This window comes from Lathamus discolor, chromosome Z, assembly GCF_037157495.1.
Source record: "Lathamus discolor isolate bLatDis1 chromosome Z, bLatDis1.hap1, whole genome shotgun sequence".
NCBI lineage: Eukaryota > Metazoa > Chordata > Aves > Psittaciformes > Psittacidae > Lathamus > Lathamus discolor.
The window spans coordinates 92,622,607-92,648,026 of NC_088909.1; the positions used below are offsets into that span (position 1 = coordinate 92,622,607).

Below are 25,420 nucleotides of genomic sequence, written 5' to 3' on the forward strand. Positions count from 1 at the left end.
AGTCACTTGTCTTAATGAATTGCTGGAAAACTTGAAATTTATAACTTGGATACAGTTTGATCCCACCTGAATGTAATGGCTTCTTCATCTTCCCCAGAAGCTCTATTTCAACAACATTTTCATTTATAAGCACTATCTACTTAAGAAATTGTTACAGGAAAAAGATTTTTTTGCAGCATCAGGACTCCCTCTAGTGTCATTACAGCCAGGCTCTTTGGGGAACTGTATGGACCACTGCAGGTTTGTATTTTCTTTGAAGGCTACAAAGCATAAATCCCTAACTTCTTATTTATACCCAAGATATCCAAGATGTTAAGAAGATCTGGTCCACTACACTGCCCCTTCACTCAGGAAATCCAAATTGAATATTTGCCATCTAATACAGTGTTAAATTAAGAAGTCAAAAAGACATTTTAATGAAATAAATGTTAGGTTACTACTCTTCTACCTAAAGACTATTTCTTCTATTTAGCTGGAGATCTTTACAGTATTAACATAGGACCTTTCCTGACTGCTTGCAGCCAGTGCTCAATCTTTCCCATCAGAATTATCTAGGCATGTCTTCTGAGCGCTTGTTACATATCCATAACAGTAATTTCAGCATAACTTAACCAAAAAAAACCCACCAAAACTGATAGTTTTTTTTTCAAAACATGTAAAAGGTTTTTCTGTTTGTTTGCTTCCCCCCCCCCCCCCCCGCCCCGTGTGTATTTCTGTTTTGAATTAGTTGAAAGCCTACAGGAACCCTAACGAAGTCCTGGCTGCAACAGCAATTTGCAAAAGGTATTGTTGGTTGAAAATTGAATAGAAACTAATCTTTTAGTACCACACAAAACTCCTTTCTTCACCAACCAAATCCAATAAAAAGAAACTGATGTGTAGCGTATTATAGTGGTCAGTAACGTCACATGTTCTGCTTTAATGAATAGACTGATAGGCTGTCAGATGCAAACAAGCAGATTTCTGTCATTAATAGGAAAAAAATCAGTCAACTGGTTGAATGATTTTTCACATTTGCATTGAAGTACTCAGCACTGAGGTCAACTAGTGGATATACAGTTGGCATAAGGAACCACCCTACGTAGGAGAAAGAACGAACGCAAACCAGCACATTCTACATACTGGATTTCTGCCTGCCTGACTGCATGACCAGGGTTTTTTGTTTAGGAAACAAGTCCTGTTAAGCTTTCAAAAAATAAAAAAAGAAAATCCTTGAGTAATAAAAGCCAAAGATGATAAAAACCCTACAACCTCCTCCCACCAGAACTGCAGAAACAAATGGAAATTCAGATTTACACTTCTTAAGAAAGCTAAATCCTGCTGAAAGCAAGTAGGACACAGGGTTTGAAACCCTTGAGTGACTAAGGAAATGTGGTTTAAAGCCATAGGCTATTTAGGCCTTTCTCAAAATGGGGACTTTCTCTTTTCAGAAGTCTCTTAAAATTTAAGTGACAATGGGGATTTCTGTCCAAGTCACAGCATCACAGAACAGTTGAGGTGGGAAGGCACTTCTGAAGATTACCCAGTCCAACCCCTCTGATGAAAGTAGGGTCACCTACAGAAGCTTACTCAGGGCTGTGTCCTGTCAAGTTCTGAGTATCAATAAGGATGAAAACCCCACAGCCTGTCGGGGCAACCTGTTTGGGTTCCTGATCAGTCCCAACGTGAGGAGAATCTTTTGTGTTTAAATGAAATTTTGTTTATTTCAGTTTGTGCCAATTAGCTCTTGTCATTTCACTGGATACTTCAAAGGAGCTTTGCTTCCTCTTCTTCATATACTGTGCAAAGACAGTTGTGAGACCTCCTGAACCTTCTCTTCTCCAGGCTGAAATCCAGATCTCAGCTCTGTCAGTCCCTTCTATGTCAGTGGATTGCTTTCGCTGGATGAGAGGTAACTCTGAAATGAGCATACAAAAAAAAGGATTACTTTTTAAGGACAATGTTAGTTCACTATGTCTGAGTTACTCACTAGAGTTACATTATAATAACGTATTACCTGACTGATTACATTTTTCTGATGGTATTGGTGTAGCTATGTGGAGTAGATTTTAAGTTTCATGTACGCTAAAATAAAGCATCGTATTCCAAAATTTCATCCTGCACCATGAATCACAAGGTATTAAAAAAAGTCTCGTTCTTTTTCACAAGTTTGGTAGCTCAGTATCCAGTGTGACACCTCAAATCACATTACTCAAAAGTTTTCCCCTTCTCTGACCTCAGGCTTCTATCTGGTGACCTACTACAGAAAGGATGCATGCACTGCTTGAATGGCATCTTGCATGAGGTTTCACCTGCATGTGATACCAGGGCACTTACACTCCCGCCTCACTGTCTCTGCAGGTAGCCCCAAACAGTATGTACAGGGTACTTCCATTTGCCTTCCCTGGCCTCTCATCTAAACATGTTGTTGCAGTATCTGTTTCTTAAGGTGGTTCTGAGTATTACTTCCCAAAGCCTACAGTGCCAGCAATGCTGACCCTTCTGAGGTATATCCAGGGACTGTCATGGCAAACTTCTCTGCAGAGGCTTAGGGATGCGAAATTGTTAAGTCAGACCTGTGCAACACATGAATGGTGCAAAGGCAAATTTTTCCCCCAGGCTTCCCCACTGCAGTAAAGTTTTGCTGCAGCACATATGGAGGTCTGCTTTTACAGCCTCAGCCTTGTTATTCCATTTTATTCCATGGTAAATCCTTTTTTTGCCCTTCTCTTTACATCTTAAGACTGATACTTTTTTTACAATTCTTTTTCCAGGTTTTCACAAATCTTCTTTGAGTGCCAGTTTGAAGAGAATGAAATTTATTAGGCCTTTGCCTTTGATATCTTTAACAAAGCAGTTAAGTGCTATCTAGATGAAGACCACTCCCTGTGATTTCCCTCTGGGCATGGATCACCCCTCCCGCCACATTTATTGTTCTAAAAACGTAAAGATAGCACAGCCTGCCAAAAATTCTTAAAGGAAATCTAGACTAAATGATGACTGCAAACCTCAAAGGAAGAGAAAGAACCAGACAGCTGACCCAAAAAAGAGATTAGTGCCATCACCACTTTTTCTTCTTTATGCTGTTTTGGAATATTATCTCAGTTACTTACTCTGCTTGCTTAGTGTCAGATTTCAGGGCACAAATTCCAGTCCTATGTGTAAGCGAGTAACAAGTTAAAAAAACAACCGACCTGTTGAGACACATTGCAATGCACCCTGCCAGCTGATAACATCAGAGAAAATTTTCATGCCTGCAAGGCTGCTCCTGGCACGGATGAGACACGTAACTGAAGGAATGTCTGCATATTTGATTAGTTCAGTAAGTGGCTTACACACGAGTGGTTCAAGTGTCCTCTTTGAAACAGTTTCTGAACAACACCTTGTGCTTTCAAGCACAGGACACGGAGGAGGAGGTGTGAAAACACATCTTATAGAATGTCTATGGCCTTAAAGCTCCTCCAGTTCCAAGGCCCCTGCCACCAGGGACACCTTCCACTAGACCAGGTTACTCAAAGCCCCATCCAAAATGAGGGAATACAGACCTTTGTCTACTTCAGGTTCTGTACTGGTTATAATAATCCTAGTTTCTGTTCCTAATGCTTCTTCCACCTGTTACATGTTTCCTCCAAAAGAACTATGATGCATTCCTTTATGCACAGCACGCAAACACTGTGAGGGACAAGGCTGCCCCAGGCAGGAGAGCGGAAGGCTTTGGAGCACCTCAGGGCAGCCTCCAGCCATCACAGGCCACCGAGCGGTGTACAGTGGTTGAAGGCCTGACACGGCTGCAAACGGCCCCTGGTCAGTTCCCACCCCGCACAAAGGCAAACCTAGATCCGTGCAGAGAGTCAAGCCTGTCCTCGTGGCAGGTGGCCCAGGGATGCTCCAGAGCCTCCGTCCTCGAAGGATTCTAAGACACGAGCAACAGAACCCTGCGCAGCCTGGCCTAACTTGGCCACATAGCACAACGCGAGGCCACCATAACCGCCGCGTGCGACGCACGGCGCCCCGCAGGCCCCCCGGTCCTCCGCGAGGAACGGCCCCCTCTCCAGTCCCGGGCCGGTGTTTCTGGAGCGGGGGGCGGGCCGCGACAACAGCTGCGCCGTGCGGAGGGAGGGAAGGAGGCAGGAAGGGAAAGAGGAGGCCGTCCCGGGCGGCAGGCGGGGAGCGCCGGCAGCGGGGCTGGGGCGGTGACACCCTCTCGCCGCTCCCCAGGGTCAGCGCCGGCCCCAGCCCCGCCGCCGGCCGTGGTGGTGCCCGGTCCGTCCGCGGCTCCGGCCTTGCCGTGGCAGCGGGATGGCGGGCGGGCAGGGGGCCAGCGCGCCCGGCGCCCTGCTGCTGGCGGTGCTGCTGCTGGCGCTGCTGCTGGCCGGCAGCCGGCCGGCTCTCGCAGGTAGGGCTGCCCGCGGGGCGCCGCCATGGCGGGGTAAGCGCTGGCCAGGCGTTCGGCCGGCCGGAAGGCACCTGCGCCGGGCGGGGGAAGGGGCGGCTCGGCGCCAATGACGGGCTGCCCCCGGTCCGGTGGGGACAGGCGGCCGGGCTGGGCAGGGAGCACGCTGGATGTCGCCTGAGCGCTGCAGCAGACTATTTCGCCATGGCCCCGCGAAAGGCAGCAGCCCGGCAGCAGGGTGCCCCGGCCCGGCAGGCGCAGCCGGCCGTGGGCCCAGTCCCCGCGCTGGCACCGGCCGCGGAAGAGGCCCAGCTGCAGCCGCTGCGAGCGTGCGCGGGGCTGGGTGTCCCTCGGGGCGGTCGGGAGCCGGTGTCCTGCTGCTGTCGGCTGTCTCTGCGGGGAGCGGCCTCCCGGGAGGCTGGACAGCACAGCCACTGCGGGCAGCTGGTTTTTGGCACCCAAATTCAGCTGTCTTAGGTCTGACTTCAGACGTGCTATGGGCCTGAGGCTCTCGCTGGTGGTGGTGAGTGTTGAGGCGCGGGTCTTGGCCAGGGACTCAAACCACTGGATCAACCAAAAATTTCAGCTGGAAGTTTTGGTTTTTTTCTTGTGATACGTCTTCAAGTACATTACAGCGTCAAAGCCTGGTAATCAAATTTATTGTTTAAATACCTTTTAAAAATAATGGACCATCAGGCAGTTACGGAAGGGTGGTTTTTCGTACTTTGTGCATTCCCATGTGACACAAATTGGTTGCCATAACTCCCTTAAAAACTGTCAAGTGTCTTGCCAGTTCCCATGACTGTATGGTGGCTGTTTTCACTAGAGGAGAAGACTAGTTAGAAACAAACTCCCCGCACTTAATTCTGACTTAAAAAGATAACTTTTGGTTTTTCACAGATTAGTGATGGCTGCATTGGTAGTTTTTCTTGCAGGAGTAATTTCAGATACTACAAATATGCCTCTCTTGTCTTTCCACAAGAGAAGTTCAGAGCCCTAAGTGACGTTCTCACCAGTTTTGTGAACAAAAAGCCTTCATGCAGGGTCTGGTAGTGGTGGGTTTATTGCTTGTAGAGATGTTGTAGAGCTGTCAAGGATGTTACAAACCAGTCAGTCTCACCTCTGCCTGGCAAAATCTTGGAACAGATTCTGGAAGGCATGCTAAGGCACATGAAAAACGACAAGGTGCTTGGCGACAGCCAGCATGGCTTCACTAAGGGGAAATCCTGCCTGACCAATCTGGTGGCCTTTTATGTTGGGGCTATGGAACTGATGGATGGGGTAGAGCAGTTGACGTCAGCTACCTAGACTTGTGTACAGTGTTCAACACTGTCCCGCATGACATCCTTGTCTCTAAATTGGAGAGACATCAATTTGATGGATGGACCACTGGTGGATAAAGAACTGGCTGGAAGGCCGCATGCAAACAGTTGTGGTCAATGGCTCAATGCCCGGCTGGAGACCACTAACGAGTGGTGTCCCTCAGGGATCGGTGTTGGGACCGGTCTTGTTCAACATCCTTGTTGGTAACATAGACAGTGGGATTGAGTGCGCCATCAGCAAGTTTGCCAATGACACCAAGCTGTGTGGTTTGGTTGATATGCTGGAGGGAAGGACTGCCATCCAGAGGGACCTTGACACGCTTGTGAGGTGGGCTGATGCCAGCCTCATGAAGTTTAACCTTGCCAAGTGCAAGGTCCTACACCTGGGTCGGAGCAATCCCAGGCACAGCTACAGGTTGGGCAAAGAAGAGATTCAGAGCAGCCCTGTGGAGAAGGACTTGGGGGTGCTGGTCGATGAGAAAATGAACATGAGCTGGCTTCAGTGTGCGCTCACAGCTGACAAAGCCAATTGTATGCTGGGCTGCATCAAAAGGAGCGTGACCAGCAGGTCGAAGGAGGTGATCCTGCCCGTCTACTCTGTTCTCGTGAGACCTCACTTGGAGCATTGTGTACAGTTCTGGTGTCCTCAACATAAAAAGGACATGGAACTGCTGGAACAAGTCCAGAGGAGGGCCACGAGGATGATCAGGGTACTGGAGCACCTCCCATATAAAGATAGGCTGAGGAAGTTGGGGCTGTTCAGCCTGGAGAAGAGAAGGCTGCGTGGAGACCTCATAGCAGCCTTCCAGTATCTGAAGGGGGCCTATAGGGATGCTGGGGAGGGACTCTTCATCAGGGACTGTAGTGACAGGACAAGGGGTAACGGGTTCAAACTTAAAACAGGGGAAGTTTAGATTGGATATAAGGAGGAAATTCTTTCCTGTTAGGGTGGTGAGACACTGGAGTGGGTTGCCCAGGGAGGTTGTGAGTGCTCCATCCCTGTCAGTGTTCAAGGCCAGGTTGGATGAAGCCTTGGGTGGTATGGTTTAGTGTGAGGTGTCCCTGCCCATGGCAGGAAGGTTGGAACTGGATGATCTTGAGGTCCTTTCCAACCCTAACTATTCTATGATTCTATGATTCTGTGTCAGGGAGTCTGATTGCCCCTGAAATTTCTCTATTAATAGTAGTGTTGTCTTAAGCGGTGTAACAGATAACATTGTCACAAATTTTACTGGCAGTAACATGCAGCCAGGCAGTACTGCTTTGAAAATATGAAGCTGTCAAACCACTTTATGCCTTATTGTTGCAGTAGTGTCTCCTTCCCTGGCGTTACAGGCAGTGCAAGACAAAGCCAGAGACAGAGGGTGCGTTTCTAAACTGCAAGGTAGGGACATCAGCAATGCAGGCTGCTGATGCTTGTGCTAACCTAGGTGCAGCAGTGCAGGATGCTGCAGCTGAGCTGTCTTCAAGATGAGCTGTGCCAGCCCATGTGTACTTGCATCGCTATCAGGTCAGCTTAAGCTCCACTATCTTCTCTTACTCCAGCTGCTGCTATAGCTATAGCAGTACCCAGAGGTAAAGAGTTCTGGCTCCCAAAATCTTAGAGTGAAATGGAAAATCAGGTGAAGGCTGGAAGGAAAAAAAACACCAACAGCTTCTTATAGGCACTGAACTGAAATGAGGCATTAGTGTTTTTCCCAACTCTTCAGTGTGTTTCTGTGAGAACCAGAAGTTAATGTTAGCTCTTCATTAGATGTTCAGTGCTTTAACTACAGGACTATATTTTATCTGGAAAACAGAATCATAGGTTTGGTTCGGAAGGCACTTTTACACGTCATCTCATTTTTTTGATAGTTTTTAAAGCATTTGTAGATGCAACACAAGAATGTTCTTTACTGTGTACATTTTAAGTGAGTGTAAGAGGCTTACAGACTTGCAGTGTTTGATTTACCCAGTAAATCTCACTGTAATGATACACTGAGAAAGTGTGAATCAGCCCTGAGAATCCACTTTCGAATAATGGTTGTATCAGCCTTAAAGGGCATGCCTAGTGAATCTGACAGCTCTCTTTTCCATTTCCATTTTCCCTGTGGCCCTTCTGTGCTGTTGATGTCATCTGCTACCAGCTTAGATAAAAGGACATAGATGGAATTAGTATTTTTCCACAATGAAGTGTCCTATTTTGGTTCTTCGATTTCTTTCTCTCATTCTGCTGCATTGTTTCTGCCTTTTGTCCTCTCAGCAAAACTTCATTACCAAACTCCTATTTTGGGAAGTATCAGCAGAACTGTTTTGGAGAGTGTAAGATTTGTAAGCAAACCATATTACCTGAGATATGGAGTGCTTTTCGGTCTGACCAGTTAAATTGGGCTATACCTGTGATGTAGCAAGTGCTGAGTTAAAGAAAGGAACATTCAAAATACAGTTCCATCTAGCTGTATGAGAAAATGAAGAAGCCATGAGTGAATTTTTATTCGAGGATGTATTTTTTTAAGTTTGTTTTTGTTTGGTTGTTTTTCACCAGGTGATTTTTAGTAATTGCTGCTGGATCAGACAAAGGAGGTTCACTTTTTTCTGCCCCTGCAAAAGTGAGAGTCATTGAGATTCATTATAAAAGACAGGACTGTCATCAGCATCAGATTACAACTGTGTAAGGGCAGTCATGTTTATGAAGTTCTAGTTAGGACTTTAAAGCCCATTGAGTCTAGTTTTAATGGGCAGTCACACAAGCTGTAGGATTTTCTAACATAAGGACAGGTTTCAATGAGAAACTTGCAAAAAATCAGCTGCCAGTCTGACTCTTCACTGCTGTTGAGAAGCAAAAAGCAGGATGTGAAAGTACTTGAAGAAGGTAATTGCTGTTAAATTTTATTTTTCTAACTGCTAGTTTACTGGAGCTTTGACTCATCAGAACTGATCATCTTTATTTCTAGAATATGCAGCTCCTGACAACCACATGAAATATATGGTAATTTCTTTCACTATTTGCAGTGCATTTTAAAAAATAGTGATTTTTATTACAGATGTGTAGTAAAGTACCTGCAAACCTTTTCCAAAGTTCCAGCAAAATGTTAGCCATACAAGGTAGTTTGCCTGAAATTACTTTTCAGTTAGGACAGTTTAATATAATGAGTTCTTTTCATCCTATCTTCATAGCATCTTTTTCATATTGATCACTTTTAAAGTAATTGTACGTGAATGCTAGAACACGGTATCTGTTTCTCCAGGATATTTTTATATAGTCTGAAGTTAGGATTCTCTGTAGTCACAATGGTTTCAAACACATTATTGGCGTATTCAAGGTGAAAGAAGGAAATACAACTAGATGGGGAAATAAATGTACAAATCACAAAATTCAGAACAGATACTCACAGTATGGTAAAAAACCACTTTGGCTCAGTTGTGCCAAACTCAGTTGTGTGGTTCCAGCTAAGTTGCGCAGTACAAAACTGAAACACGCTAAAGTAGCAAACTTTTGTAGGAGTAGAGTCAGTATTTGCCCACTAGGGAATTCACTTTGGAGAGGACTGACAGCTCTTCTAGTGAAGCAGTGATAGAATTCTTGGACCTGGGTGCAAAGCTTTGTTATCTGGAAAGAGATAGAGAAATGTTTTGGTTCTGTAGGACACCTCTAGGCATATTTATACTGCAGAATATGTGTCCATGCAATAACTGCAAGTGTGTTCTTTAATCTCTCATTCTGCCTTTTTTTTTTTTTTTTTTCTGGGGAAAGGCTGTTAAAACCATGTTACACTGGGTAAGTGGAATTTGGTACTCTTTCACTGCTGTTCTTTTTAACATGTCTCCACTTGTCCTGTACAGTGACAGTAAACAAGGCCTTTAAAAGTTATTAATATCACAACATCTTATTTATATTTGGTATTAATAGGCTATGAACACTTGTTTCCATCACTCAAATCCTATCACAAGGGAGAGTCTTCCTGTTATATTTATTTTGGAGGTTGTGTGCTGTTTTTCCTGTGGTTTAGGACAGCAAAGTTTGGACCTGCATATTTCCTCTTGGTTACAGCAGAAGCTATTTGGAACTCAAGGTGTCTGTCATTGTTTTGCCTAGCATTTAGTGCATAAGGACCCTTAATGAGTCTTCAAGCTGTACTTCTGTATAGCTTGAACGTATTTTTACTGTGTGGAAACCTTATTTCTTCCCCAGGTTGCACAACACCTCCACCTCTCACTGGATCACCGTAAAAGACTTGATGGTACAAAATAAATGTATCAGTACAGAAAATCAGCTGCTCTGTTTTGAGAATGGAGGGACAAAGGCAGAGCAGGGCGGACCAAGTTATACCACTTTGGTTTCTCTACAGCCATGAACTGAGCTCTTTCAGAACATACCTAGTTGTTTAATATTGGTGTGAAAAGGTCTGCTTCTCAAAAGAAGAGGTCACACCTTTTTTTACCAACCACAGGGAGAACCAGGTCTCACTCTTAGCGAGAGGTGCTACTTGAACATCCAAAATAGAGTCAAAAACATACCTGAATTGTCAACACAGGGAAACCGACAGTCATCTGGAAGATTAATACTTGAGTTACCTGTGCCAGTTGATTTCTGTTCCTGTTACACTTTCATGAGTAAGCTGCAGGGTACAAATCTTCAAGGTGCAAATCTTAGTGGGACAGTGGGAAGCTTATTCATTCAAATGCCTAAAACAGGCCTCTAGATATGCTAAAGGTGATAAAGCCAGGACCTCATCAGTCGCAGCTGATGTTGTATGTGCTTCTTGCACTTTATCTGAGTGTGCTGGTAGGATAGATGCATTAACCTTTATTTTGACTTCACATTTTTCACCTAAAAAGATAAAGTACTTTTATTTTCTTAAAGGTACATTGTACAGTTGGAGTGTCTTGGGAGAAATGTATATGAAGTATTCCAACCTTGTCCTGGGCTGCATCAAAAGAACTGTGAGCAGCAGGTTGAGGGAGATTGCACCTGGAGTCTGTGTCCAGCTCTGGGTTCCCCAGCACAAGAGGAATGTGGACCTTTTGGAGTGAGTCCAGAGGAGGGCCACAATAGTGCTCAAAGGGCTGGAGTACCTCTGCAGAGAGAGCTGTGGTTATTCAGCATAGAGAAGAGAAGGCTCAGGCGAGGCCTTCGAGCAGCTTCCAGTACCTAAAGGGGCCTACAAGAAATCGGGAGAGGGACTTTTTACAAAGACAGGAAGGCATAGACAAATGGTAGTGGATTTAAGATGAACGATGTTAGATTGAGATTAGGTATTAGGAAGAAATCATTTCCTGTGAGTGTGGTGGAGCACTGGAAAGGGTTGCCCAGAGCAGCTGTGGCTGCCCCAGCCCTGGCAGTGTTCAAGGCGAGGTTGGATGGAGCTTGGAGCAGCCTGTTATAGTTGCACCCCCCATAGCAGGGAGGTTGGAACTATATGATCTTCAAGTCCCTTCCAACACAAACCATTCTGTGATTCTATGATCTAGCAGATAAGGACCCTCTGTGTTTGGGGCTCCTAGATACCAGTGCACCACAGGCTAACACAGATGGCAAGACAGCAATTTCAAAAGTGACCTTCCCCCTCCTGCTTTCTTCTTTTTAATTCCTTCTACAATTCCTTTTTAATTCCTTCCTACAGTGAGCCTGTAGAGCACACTGATATGGATTGTAGTGAAGCCACTGTCTGAAACGTGTTCTCTACTGAGGAGTTACTGTGGCTCAGAAGTGGTGATTGTCTTTGGCTTTTTTGCTGTCCACTGCAACAAAATTTGGAGAGGATCCTTACTGAAAATACATGGGCTATGTTAGACTTAATCCTTTACTTTTATGATTTTATTTTTAATGACTGAGCAGTGTAATAGATTGCATGACTACATGTCACCTTCCCGTAAATCACGTTATATATAGTTGTTTTTACAGCAGATTAACAGGCTACACAGAAGCAGTTTGTGTGAGCAACAGTAGTTCTGTAGCCTAATTATGGCATTTATTGTAGAGTTGAAAATAGAAGATCAATATGCTAGGTATTAAAAGTAAACAAATGTTTTTGTCTACATCAGGAAGATTTAGAATGTCTGAAAATACCTTAAACTGTTACTTACATTATTTTTCCTAATGCGGTAGGCTTCTGGCCAAAGCATTATTTTTAAAGGGGTCTGGCACTGTTATCTCCTGAACATTCTGAAGACAAGAACTTAGTCCAAATATTCTCTTACATGGGAACTACATAATTTTTCTGTTTGAAGATCAGATTATTTCATTTTTTTTCATAAAAGGATGGCTATTAAGGGCAGGGAAGGGATCTGGTAAAATGCCCCTCTTTTTCGTCTGGTATGAATATAAAAAGCTTTATGAGTATAAAAGTCTTTTTGGGTTACTGCTTCCTGTCCATAGTAAAGATGAAAAGACGCTGAGCAGACTTGAAGCTGCATTAAATTATATCCAATTAAGACGTGAATATGGAATTGTGATTCTAAGATCACTATTCTTCCTTATGATCCTTATGCATTGTTGAGAAGATACGTAATCTAGTCTGAAATGAGAAATACAGAAAAAATAGAAAAAAAGTTTGCTCTTTCAGTTAGCTCTTTAGTCTTGATTTTGTTGTTGGATGGATGTCCATAGCTTATGATAGCTGTTTGAGTCCAGGTTTGGCTTCCTGTGGTTACATTTCTGGGGTTGTTAGTTTGAGCAATGGAGAAGAGAGCTTTTATTCCTCTGCACTCTGAGTACAGAAGCCAAGAAGAAAATTATTCAAGGCATAGCTGTTTGTTGAATTTGATGAAGTTTTTAATGCTAGAGAATGAAAGCTGAACAAAAGGGTAAATGGCCATCCAATGCCATCCTTGGATGCTGAGTGAATGAAGAACTTTTGGTCTGTGATTATGAAGGCTGTTGCTGTGCCTGACTTGGTTTCTTGTGCTTAATTCTAAGAAAGATGTGGACTGAGCTGGTCAGAAATCTTTAGTAAAATTACTTGAAACAAAATTCACACTTCCCATATAAATGTTATCTGTTATGATGGAAATATTGGATGGATTTGTAGCCCTAATGTGTTTGTAGTCAAGAGTTGAGGGCTGGCTCTAAGGGAGAAGGGAGAGGGATGGGAACCACATCAGCCATTATCTCAGGTTGAACAGATCCTTAAATTGACATCCCAAGTGATTATACCTTATTTTTTTTTAAGCCTTCATGTATCTGTGTCCATGTCCGTGAAGTGACATTACAGCTGACATAGATCTGACTCAGTTGCTTCCACTCATCTTTTCTCTAGGGCATAAAGCTGTTAAGAGAGTAGGTTGTCTGCCCAGGCATTCCAGAGGAATCATTCCCTGTATGATCTGCTGATTTCACCTGTCCAGTAGTAAGAGAGATGCAAGGCTGGTGTTGTTGATTGAGTTCCGCTTGCTTTCTGTAATGGTCCACAATAAAATGCGCTCTTTTAGTAAGCTTTGGCACCGTATTCATTTTGAGGTCATTCATAACACGGTTTCAGCCAGAAATCAGTCTGAAAGTTTCTGCTCCAGAGAAACTTGATTCCTGTACTACAATAACATGCTTCTTAGTTTGGTGGGTAGTGAAGCAGAAATCACACCAAGGCACTGTAGGTGGTCTTGGCCCAGGATCTCATTTGGTGCTAGATCAGTGCATAGGCTGATGTCAAGTTTACTGTTTCACATTCAGTGGTGGATTCTGACTCTGGAGTGTTTTATGAAAGGCAGAAGCTTTAACTTAACATTTAATTTTTCTTTTCCAGGAAATTCATATATAGTGTAAACACCGAATTGCTTCCCAGTGGCACACTGCAAAAACTGACTCTGCAACTTCATTTCTAGTTATTCTAAATTATACTGAATAATCCATGAATAAGTTTATCTTTCTGCTTAATTGCTTCCCCCAAAATCCTTCTTTTATCCCTACATGCTAATGCGATTATGATGTCTTAAAAAAAGTTATTGTTCTATCAGCAGCCATTTGTTTCAAAAAAGTTATCAATATAAAAAAGCACGCAAAAAGGGCATGACTGCTGCAGGGAAACTAAAGGAAATGGTGTTTACTGCTAATTGGGAAGATTCCCAAGCAGAAATTCCCCCTTTTTTTCTGGGGGGAACAAGAAGCACTGACTTAAAAGACCTCAGGGATGAAATTGCTTACTTGCTAAGGGTAGCATCTGATCTTGTACTTCAAACTACCTGGGTACTTGAAGCCTGGGGCTTGGCAAATTTTATGCCAGTGTTTAAAACAAGAATGACCATGGGATTATAAATGTGACATCCATGCCATTCATATTTGTAGATACTGTAATAAAGGGTAAAAGATGCAGGAGTAAGATCAACTTGGGAAGAGTCAGTAGGATTGTTTTAAAGATAAAGCCAGGCTGGATGGGCCTTTGAGCAACCCGGTCTGTGCAGGGGTTTGGAACTAGGTGATCTTAAGGTGCCTTCCAACCCAAAGCATTCTGTGATTCTGTGGTGTAAGTTCTGTATTACAAACCTCTAGGAGTTTTCTTTATGGGCATGGGAAAGCTAGCTAAGATTTAGATTCCCAAAGGGCTTTTGGTGAAGCTTGACATCAAAAGCTTTTGAGGAGCCACTGGATGGAAATGCAGGGCTTTGCATATTAAGTAATGGTTTAAAAGGTGGGAGAAAGGGGTAAATATAGGAGGAAAGTTACCAGCAGAGTTTCTGATGATTTGGTCTTAGAATCTCTGGTGTTGTGTTGTTCAGTATAGTAATAATGAGGATGGTAAAGGCAGTGAGTAGTCAAATGAGAAAGTCTGCAGCTGTTACTGTTTTTCAAGGCAGAAAAGAGGGGAGGAGAGTGAAGGAAGTCTGCACAGAACTGTGTGACTGGCCAACAGGGCAGCAGGGGTGGTTGGAGACTGCTTACAGGAAGCAAGAGGGAACTTCAGCCTGGAAAAGAGATGGGTAAGAAAACATGAAAGAATGATGCAGATATCTGGAGACCTGTGGGTCTTTCATCAGAGATGACAGAGGATGTCTCTGATGGAGATGTAAGAGTGTGTTCTAGATGAATATGTTTCCGAGAAAAACTGGAGGAGTACTTCAGAGAGAAATCCTTTGGCAGTTATGAAATAGAGTGTCTATGGCAAGCTCAGGAAAACACCAAAACAACAAAAAAATGAGTATTTGAAGAAAAGTATTAAATGTGATTGCACTGTTCTTATGATTTCCCTGTCATCACTGTTGGAGGCAGAATACTGGGCCATATTCATTCTTTGTCCATACTGGTTTTGCCTTTGGGCTCTTATCCAGTAGATTTAACTGTTAAATTTGATATCTGAGATCTAGTTTCATTCATTCATATTTAAATATATAGAGGGTTAGTATAGGTTTTAAACATATATTTAGCTGTATATAAGAAAAATACTTGTGTGTGTGACTAAGTCCTCTGTTTTCCTTTCTTTCAGTGTCATTTTATGGTGATAGCTTTGTGGAGTTGAACATGGTAGAAGTATCCTCTCAGATATCCTTACAGTTACGGTTTCGAACAAGCAAGCCACATGGACTGCTTTTTCTTGCAGCTGGGAAGAAGGGTTATTGTTTAATGGAGCTACATTCAGGATACTTAGAGGTATGGTCTATAACTGTAGCTAAAAGGGCATGTGTGGCTTGTATTGTTTAGTGTTTTAAGGTCTTACCTATAACAATTCCAATAGGTTATGTTTTTAGAAATGGAAAGATTACATAATATAATTGATAATTTAAAAATATGGTATTTATTTCTTACAATTATAGTTATTAGAATTTGACTCTAAAATGCCTTTTGAGATCTGTAGATCTTAAAATGGAGGTCATTGTGTTCAAAGCATGAGGTCAGTAGAGTCAGAATTTCAGATTTGGTGATAGCATCATAGAAAATGGTTCAAATAATGTTTTTTATGCAAGGTAAGTCCTTGAAATATTATTGTCGTTTGGGTTCTCAGGACTTGTTGGTCCTAGCAGAACTGCAGAGGAGTCTATTCCCTCTTCTGCAATTATTCAAGCCATATTTGTCATGGCAGGTAAACCTACAGAAAATTTTAGTGGATTTTTTTTTTCCGATTACAGTTTGTAAGTAATGTGCTTAATATGAAAATTAATGTATTAACTACATATTGATACGTGATTGTGAAAAATACTACTTTGGATTTTGATGGTTAAAATTCTGTCTCTTGCAGTTGAGAATAAACTTTGGCATGGGGGAGCGAGTACTGCATTCTCAGCAAAGATCTCAGCTGAACGATTTAGCTTGGCACCTGGTTGAACTACATCATGAACATGACAATGTCACATTGGTAATTGATAAGCAGGATACAAATAGTGCAAAAATGCCTGGAATTTTCTATGAATTAAGTATTGATTATGGATTCTACATAGGTGGTACTAGTAAACTTGATGTTCCCTACCTTGTTGGAGCACTACCTGGTTTTCGAGGATGTATTGATGATGTGTCATTCAATCAGCTAGACATTCTGATGCCTCTGAGACCCTCTCCTGGCTTTAAAAATGTCCATGAAGTTTCAGTGGGATGCAGTGATGAATTCTTTGCAGGTGAAGATGAACCCATTAGTTTCTTCAGTTCCAGATCCTATGTTTCTTTCCCATCATGGAATGTTGATGATGAAGGTATCTTGGAGTATGCATTGCAAACCTCAGCCACACATGGCTTGCTGCTTTACCATGCTGGGCAAGTGGGAGAATTCATTGCAATGGAAATGGAAAATGGACTAATTAAAGCCCATGTTGGAAAATTTAGAAGTAGAACCCAGCTTTCCTCTCATAAGTCAGTCAATGATAGTCACTGGCACTACATCAAACTGAAATTTACTGCAGAATATTTGCAGCTGACACTGGATGAAGAAACTGTGAAAAAATCATTGCCTCCCTACAGTAAGCTGCCGCTTCTGGAGGGGTCTCTCTTTGTAGGTGGTGTAGATGACAGCACACGATCAGAAGTGATTAAGTTAGAGCTAGTCTCAGTGTCTGGGAAGTACGCCAGAGGAGGATCCTTCAGAGGTTGCATACGAGACCTGAAAACCAGTTCAGAAAAGAAATCACTTAAGAATGTTCTGGTAACAAAGGACATTTCAGCTGGATGTGAAACAAAGAGTGCTTTTAATACAAACCTTCCTTTAGAGATGGCTGTGAAGAGCCCTACTGTGAAAGCAGCCCAAACGTTTGCAATTTCCTCTGAAAGCTCTGTCTTTCCAGGCAAGGAAGACAAAAGCCACCTTTTAGTTCTTAGTAACTTGATTGTGCTTGAGGGTGGACAAGCTTCACTTGAATCTAAACATATTGAAGTCAACTTAGACTTTCAGAAATTAGGTATTCATTTATCACAAGTTCTTTTTGAAATTAAAAAAATGCCCTCTCATGGAAACTTGAAACTAGACGTTGAACCAGCGCAGGAGGTAAATACATTTACTCTGCAGGACATATGGCAAGGGAAGATTCTTTATGTCCATGATGGCTCTGAGGGCACTTATGATTACTTTAATTTCTCCATTTCTACCAGCAGGGAGAAGATTGTGCTTCCATATTTGCAAGGAAGTGAGCAGCATGTGTTTAGCATTACTGTCACTCCAGTAAATGATGCACCTGAAATTATACTTCCCAAGGGAAACTTGCTTCTTCTCTTGGAGAACTCAAAGAAACGTTTGACTAGTGATCTGATAAAAGTTCTAGATACGGATACAGATCCTGTTGGTCTGAGTCTTTCAGTGCTTGGAAATCTGAATGCAGATGTGGGCTATTTAGAACATTCAAAGTATCCTGGAAAAGCTATTACTAGTTTTTCTAATGAGGACTTAAGAGAAGGCACTGTTTTCTTTGTCCACAGAGGTGTCAAGAACTCAAGGATTGTTCTGAGGGCAAATGATGGTGAGAAGGTGAGCAACACTGTTGTGTTACGCGTCATGGCAGTTCCATTGGATTACAGAGTTGTTAACAATTTGGGAATAAAACTACTCCAAGGTGTTACAGCTCTGATCACACCTCGGCATCTGGCAGTTGAAACAAATGCCAACCTCCAGGAGCTGGAGATCCGCTACGAGATCACAGAGCCACCCCAGTTTGGGGAAGTCCAAAGGCAGCATTCAAGGGGGGAGTGGAAGCGAGTCAGCTCTTTTTCTCAACGCTCTCTTGAGCGCAGCCGTGTGAGATACTGTAGCACTTTTAAAGAAATACAGCTGAGAAATGTTACCGACCAATTTAAATTCAAAGTTAGCATAGGAAACAGAATAAGTGAAGAGCACGTGTTTCCAATCAAAGTGAAGTGGTTGAGATACAGTTTATCGAAACATGCTCCTCTAGAAATTGAAAAATCAAAGAAGAAGTACTTGAATTCAGATAATCTTTTTGCTGTGATTGTGGATCTAGAAATACCTGAAGATGAGCTTAATTTTAAATTGCTGTCCCTACCAAGGAATGGACAGATACTACTTAATGACCAGCCTCTGGAAAAAGGTTCAGTCTTTAGCCAGAAAGATCTTACTGATAAAAAAGTGGCATATGAATTAAACTGCAGATATCATGAAGATAACATTGATTCATTTCAGTACCTCATTTCTACAAAGTATCTGGAATCAAATGTATACAGCTTTGAAGTCTACATCAAATCAGATCTCAGAAACATCATTTTGACTAACAATGGCCTTAGAGTTACTGAAGGTGAAGGAGAGTTTATAACAAGCACAGAGCTGTTTGTGCAAACACCGGATAATAAAACTTTCCAATATAAAGTTGTACAGTTTCCTAAACATGGGAAATTAAAACTCATTAATTTTTCAGGCTCATTTGAAAGTAATGACAATCTCACCACTTTCACTAACAAAGATATAAAGAATAAGTGTCTTATGTATGTGCATGATGATTCAGAGACAGTGTTTGATGAATTTCTTGTCAGAGCTTTGAGTTCCAGTGAAGAGTCAGGAAACTGGACAAACTTGGATCCTGAAGTAGAACCTTTGTCAGTAGAAATTAGATTCAACATTTCTGTCCAGCTGAAGAATGATGAGAGACCAGTACGTGTAATTGATAAGATATTTAACATAGTGAGAAATGGGCAGCGATTATTGACTTTGGCAGATCTTTGCTATCATGATCCTGATTCTGATTTTGATGATGGACAGTTGCTGTATACTAGACGTGGCATTTCCAATGGAGAGTTGGTGCTAACAAATGATACTTCACATAAACTCTACCAGTTCAGACAAGTGGACCTGGAGCAAAAGCAAGTCCTGTTTATACACCATGGTGTGGATTTTGGGCGTTTTGTGCTCTTTGTGACAGATGGCAAGCACTACACCTCTTTGCTTCTAGAAGTTAGTGCCACTGATCCTTATGTTAGGGTGGCAAATAATACAGGCTTGTTGGTTCAGAAAGGGAAAGAGGAAACTGTTACAACAGCTAACCTAAGTGCTATTACAAACCAAGATATAAGAAACGATCATGAGCTTACATATGAGATATTCTCTTTCCCAAAATATGGAAGAATATATGTAAATAATCTGTTGATGGATACCTTTTCTCAACTTGATCTGATAAAGGGGTATGTGACCTACAGGCATGATGACAGCAGCAATTTTATTGACACATTTAACTTTACAGTCCATGCTAGAGATGTCCATCTGGATGCTAGAGTGCATGTTCGCATATATTTGGAAAGTCATCAGTGGCCACCAACGGTTGTGAACAAAAACAGTCTCTTGGTTGAAGAAGGAAAACCAGTTAAAATCAGTAAAGGAAAACTTCAAGTAAGTTAACTGTGTTGTTCATTTCTCCAGTCTTGTAACAAGTGTTCTTCATTGCCTTCTCAGCTATTGCTGTCTCTTCTTCAACTCGTTTTAGTTTGCGCTAACATGACTGCTTTCTGGATGCTTTATTCTGGAAGGGGCTGACACTAACAATGTTCTGTTTCTAGAGCAGAAAACTGGTTATGTTAAAGAAAAAGGTTGCCCATAGTCTTTGACTCCGTTACATATTGGTGCTCGAGAAGGTTAAGATTTGAAGATACTGCACCTGTGTATTTGTTTTTTGTTGTGACAATTGTTGTTACTTCATGTATCGTTCTTAGTTGAGCTGGTGTGAAATGCCAAGGAATCATAGAATCAACCAGATTGGAAAAGACCTTTAAGACCATCAGTTCCAGCTGTTGCCCCAGGACTGCCAAGTCCATCACTAAACTGTTTCACTAAGGGTCTCAACTACATGTTTTTTGAACACTTCCAGGGACAGTGATTCCACCCCTTCTCTAGGCTGCCTGTTCCAATTCCTGGTCAGCCTCTCAGTGAAAAAATTTTTCCTAATGTCCAATGTAAACCTCTGGGGTTTTGTTTCATTCCTTTTGGAACTAGCCCAATTAATACTCTCTGAGGACTGCATCCAAAACTTTGAAAACATCCAGTCACAAACCCGATGAGGTCGTTTCCCTTTGGTTGATACCTTCCTGCGCGTTGTGTGTGGCCTTTCAGTAACCACCGCAAGGGGGCTCTGGCAGCACATTACTGTGTAGCTGAAATCCCTGTTTCAGGCCCGGGTTCTGAGGCTGTTGGTTAGCAGTTCCTTTTCAAAACACTCCCATGCCATCTTTTTTAACACGTCTACTTGAAGTATTAAGAACCATGTAACCCAAATAAGGAATACCAGTTAATTAGAAGGACAATGCCAGGGTTGAGAGTAAAAAAATCAGAAGAGAATTATAGAATTTCTCTTGTTTCTGTTTAAGTAATTTTGGGGTGTGTTTTTAAATTTAAGGTTGTTCATGAAAACAGTTCTCCATCTGAGATTGTGTTCACAGTAAGACAGTTTCCAGTGCATGGATACATTCGGAAGTTTTCCTCAGAAGAAAGTTATCTCAGTACTGACCAAAGGCCGGTTTTGAGCTTCACACAGCAAGATGTTGATGAGGGCAAAGTACAATATGTGCAGACAGTTCCTGACCAACTAGATGACCATTTTTCTCTGGATGTGACTAACGGTGTCCGAACAGTGAATGGAATAGAGGTCTCCGTAGACATCATCCCCAGAACGATTCCACTGGAGGTACAGAACTTCACTGTGATTGAAGGGGGCTCTAAAGCCCTGGTGGAAGACTATCTAAAAATTTCTAGTAGACACTTTGTTGGACTCAGCTGTGAATTTGTTTTAATTGAGCAGCCAAAACATGGGTATGTCGAAAACTCTCGTGTTCCTGGAACAAAGTTAACCACATTTACCAGAAAACAGGTAATGTGTTTAGATCTGCTCTGTTGTAGTCATGATGAAATCTTGTATTGCTAAAAGCTGTGGGATGATTTGGTGGGAGGTGGTGAGATGCATGAGTTTGAACTTTATTCTGGCCTTGTATCAAAGATCTTTCTGCAGTTAGCTGGTCATTTGGGGTGGGGAGGGGAGGGTGCATTGCTGGGGTAAGCTGCCACTGGTCACCAGACTAGTGTGCTGTAATCACAGTATACTCATGGCCACTCATACTCAGGCAGAGCTGATACTCTGGAAATCGAAGACAGATTGTGGGTACATTTCAAAAAGAGAAAATGGTGTGTGGATTGAACAAGGAGGAAAGTGGGGAAAAAAAAACTTCAGGTCATGGTTCCACTCACAGAGAGCCAGTATATGCATGATAAGCTAATTTTCAGTCTTTTAGCTCTAAGAAGCAAAAATTCTTATCATAAGTCACCATTTAATACTATGTTCAGTTTATAGGGTCCAGGAAACATTGTGGTAAGTATAGGGGGATTGGATTTTCCATTTTCCCTTGAGGAGGAAGGGGAAATGCCGAGACTGGCAAGTTAAGATATTCTGGCTAGAAGAATGGACAGATGATGTTTTAGTATCTTTAATTTTTCAGGTTGTTATATTTTCCAGGTGGAACAAGAATTAATCTACTATGTTCATGATGACAGTGAAGAACTGATGGACAGTTTTACTGTGATAGTGAATAACACAGAATTATGGAAACAAAGCTTGCCCAAAACTGTTTTTGTAACAGTTACTGCAGTAAATGATGAAGCTCCTGTTATAAAAGTTAACAGAATTCTTCGGGTATGTTTGTCAAAATTTTGAAATGTTAAAATTATATTGAACCTCATACCATTTAATACACCTTCATTAGCACAGCATTAGGTTTGTACATGGTGGAATAGTCTATATAATAAGTGGTGATTCTGGAATTTGAATAAATTACTGTTAATGAAGGAAGGAAGTCCATGGGTAGTGTGTATTTATGGAGATTCTCGTCATCATGAAGAACAAGTCAAGTTTATCTAGGGGGCTGACTGAGCTTTCCTTTAATCTAAAAGATACATGAAGTCTCTTGGGACTGAGTTAGGGCTTGTGGAGTAGGATGTCTTGCACCTGGATCACTGTTGTGTTTTGGTGTCATTTGCTAGGACGTCTTGAGGACTGTTGGTGAACAGTGTAGCTTTGAAAAGTGCCAAGATTAATGATGGTGAGGGTGCAAACATCTCACTGTTGAACTTGAAGAGCCTTCAGACTCTGCCTCTTGTCCTTAAGTGTACCGAACGGTCAGACCTGTTGAAGTGCATTCTGCTGCCTGCTCTTCTCCGGATCTCCAGTGGGGGCAGCACGACAGATGAGAGCGGCATTCTCACTGGTGCTTCATTAGGGAATAGACTACGTGTGGGGCATTTGTGTTACAAAACAGGAATGTTTCTGTCTTTAAAAAATCCTGATAAGGATAATACCTTAAATCTGTGAAAATCTGGGTTGTTAGAAATCATCAAAATATTAGTGCAGACACTGAAGCTGTTACTGTGTAATACTGTGAGCTAAAAAAGGAACGTTTCTAACTCTGTTCCACCCAAATTCGTGAAGAAGATTTTAAAATTGTTGACTGATGCTACCTTTGCCTCCTAATAACCATAACTGGCTTTGTAATGTTTCAGTCTTCAAAAAAAAAAAAAATTCTGTCACTTTGGTTTCTGTGCTTTGTTGGGTTTATTTATTGATTTATTTATAGGACTGTTATTTGTTTGTGTTGCAATAGCACTCAGTAACCAGAACCAATCTATTACGGACTTACTGCCCATGTAAACTAAAAAGCCCCTGTGTGTAAAGGATTCCAGTCTGAGATCTGATGAGTAAAAACAAATTAGATAATTGAAAAGTAGATTTAAATGGATATATAATAAACCTGTGGTCACAGTAAACCAGCTGGGAGGCATCAAGACAAAGATACTTAGGAATAAGTTTAAAAGAAGCTAAGCAGGGTACTCTGAGGCTACATCCACGTTTATTGTCCACAGTGCTGTATGATACAGTTTACACAGTGGTGATACCTGAAACATACATTTAATTTCACATACTTAGTTGTGTGTGGCAATGGGAGAATGGGTTACTGCAAAAGTAATTATAACCTTGTGTTGTGTATTCAGGCTTTTCACATGAGGAAAGACATAATGTTTGAACAGCGGTAGTGGTAGCATTGTGTAGCTTCACAGTGAAGGTAGGTGATCTGTGATGATCTGCAGGTCTCTGTGACACAAGATACCCTGCCCTGAGCAGAGTGTTGGCAGAAGGGCAGACTCACTTGACAAGCATTTGGGTGGTACTGAGTAAAAACTTTATTTAAAGTATTTACAGTGTTACTCTACAGACGTCAGCACAGCAGGCAGTAATGTTTGTCTAGTCACAGATGAGGCATGTGTCCAGTCAGAAATTTTTCTGTGTCTCCCTTCTGGTGCATTGCTGGCATTGAACTGTAGTCTATTAACAGAATTGAGGCCTTGCAGTGCTCTGCAGTGCAGCATATGGATTTTTCTAAAAATATCTATGTCTGGTCTTCCCAGGAACAGTGGTAACAGAGCTTAACCTAGCCGAAGTTGGCCCTCTCTGCTGGGGAGGCAGTTTTCATACCAAGAATTGGGATGCTGCTTTTGTGTCTGTGGTTTTGCTGGTCATGCATAAGCTATTGCTAAGAAATAACCTTTATTTTTTGCATGAGTGGGTACTAATATGTGTGTGAATGTTGGATTCACGTGCAGATTGTAACAAAGCTGGCGATTGTATACTGGGAGGAATACACTGAGATGATCCTTCTTCAAAGCAAACTTGCACACCCCAAGTAGATGGGAGAAAATGGTTTTCTCTTGGTCCTGCTAAATATTTAGATGAGCTAGGCATTCCTGAGCAGGGTGCTACTAGCTGGCGCCCAAACAGCCTGTGCTCTTCCAGGACATTGCTAGTGGCAAATGTTGGTGCGTTGCTTTTAAAACGGCAGTAGCTCTTTTATGTCTTTTGACAGGTTGTACAAAATGTACGAAGGTTTACATGAGGTCCAGTAGGACCATTTGAGTCGACTGAAGTTTAGCACCTCAGAAATTTTGCAGGTCCCAATATAAAGAGTTAGAAAGAACTGCTGAACAGTTGATATACGGTTAGCGTATGGCATCTGCTGTTGAGAAATCTCATTTATGAGACATCTGTAACATCCATTCAAACAACCTTGTCTGTTGTTCTGAAGACCATAGGGGGAGGTGCAGGAGGACAAACAATGAACCATTTTGGGAGGTTTTTCTTGTTTTAAGAACTGAAAGTGAAGTTTTTAGCCTTTCCATTAGAATAGATGTGCCTGAGGGATATATTTCTTTAGAACCATAGAGCATTTAAAGTGTAATTTCCTAAAATTTCCAGAGGTTCTGTGACGATTTCTTTTTTTTTTCTGGGGTGGGAATGGGGAAGGGAGATGGGATCTTTTTAAGAAAATCACTGTCTGGCATTATTTGCTGCATTTATATATGTGTTTAAATATATGGGTAAGGATGCTGTGAAATGACTGTATCCTCCCTTTGCCACAAGAGGGCTGTATTTTCCTAGAATTAGATTGTAAAAAATCCAGCAAATTGAAACGCTGATTTTTTGTTGTTGTTTATATCACTCACTTACCAGAGTATTAAAATGGCCGTGAATGTAGAGTGTCTGTTAGGATGCATAGCATGCAAGGAGATACTGATGAGCTGAATGCTCTAAGTAGAACGGAATGGACTGTTTTCCATTGAGCAGGGTCGTGAGTTTTTTTTTTTTGACCATGCTGTGGAACATGCAGAATTAGTGAAATGGTACATCCTGGAAGTTTGGATACAGTTTTCATGGTGGTTTTAAAGGAGGACTTGATCCCAGATGTAGAAAATAAGACACTTGTACAGCAACTGCAGTATTCTGGGTGTCCACTTCCTGTAGCCCTTTTCAGCTCTTGGGTCTCCTTTCAGTCCTCAAGGATCATGTTGCAAGGCATGTACAGTGCTTTAAAAAGCATTGTGTGTTAGTATGCTGGAACAATAGAAATAAACACTGTCCTAGAAAAAAAGCTAATTTTTTCCTCTAGGATGAGAAAATATTTCAAAACTCAGTGAGTCATTTGTAATAACATGTTTACATAGTCCTTTCTTATGTTTTTTGCATATCCTCTACCTGACCTTTTATTTTCTGTTCAGAATAATCTAAATCAAGTTCTATAGAGACGACTTAAAGGGTCTCAGTACACAACCAGTGACACTGATGAGCTTATTTGGTGCCACTCAGTAAGTCAGCCTTTCCTATTAGTTATCATCCTTTGTGGTCATAGGTAGCATCTTTAATGAGACTTCAGTAGTAATTACATTACAGAGAAATACATATTAAAGGGAGGAAATAGTTATTTCCTGTTTGCAAGACTTCTATTATAAATTGTAATACAAATTCTTTTTCAAGCCTTTTTTCTAACCAGAAAATGCGTATCATTTCATTTCAATGTTGCTTTTTC

At 41.8% G+C, this 25,420-nt stretch overlaps 1 protein-coding gene and 1 long non-coding RNA gene across 2 annotated transcripts in view; one reads left to right on the forward strand and one right to left on the reverse strand.

Moving 5' to 3' along the window:
- Positions 1-1,676: 1,676 nt before the first annotated feature.
- LOC136005039 (uncharacterized) lies at positions 1,677-4,147 on the reverse strand. The gene is made up of 2 exons (XR_010608670.1): positions 3,813-4,147; positions 1,677-1,897 (listed from the first exon to the last, which is right to left on the reverse strand). It is a non-coding gene; the product is annotated as an uncharacterized LOC136005039 (long non-coding RNA).
- Positions 4,116-25,420, forward strand: part of LOC136005038 (chondroitin sulfate proteoglycan 4-like) — a 42,824-nt gene continuing 21,519 nt past the window's right edge. The window contains exons 1-5 of the mRNA XM_065662148.1: positions 4,116-4,375; positions 15,090-15,253; positions 15,840-19,415; positions 20,416-20,886; positions 21,526-21,702. Coding sequence (XP_065518220.1) covers positions 4,279-4,375; positions 15,090-15,253; positions 15,840-19,415; positions 20,416-20,886; positions 21,526-21,702 — 4,485 coding nt within the window. The 5' untranslated portion in view covers positions 4,116-4,278. The remainder of the gene's footprint in view (positions 4,376-15,089; positions 15,254-15,839; positions 19,416-20,415; positions 20,887-21,525; positions 21,703-25,420) is intronic.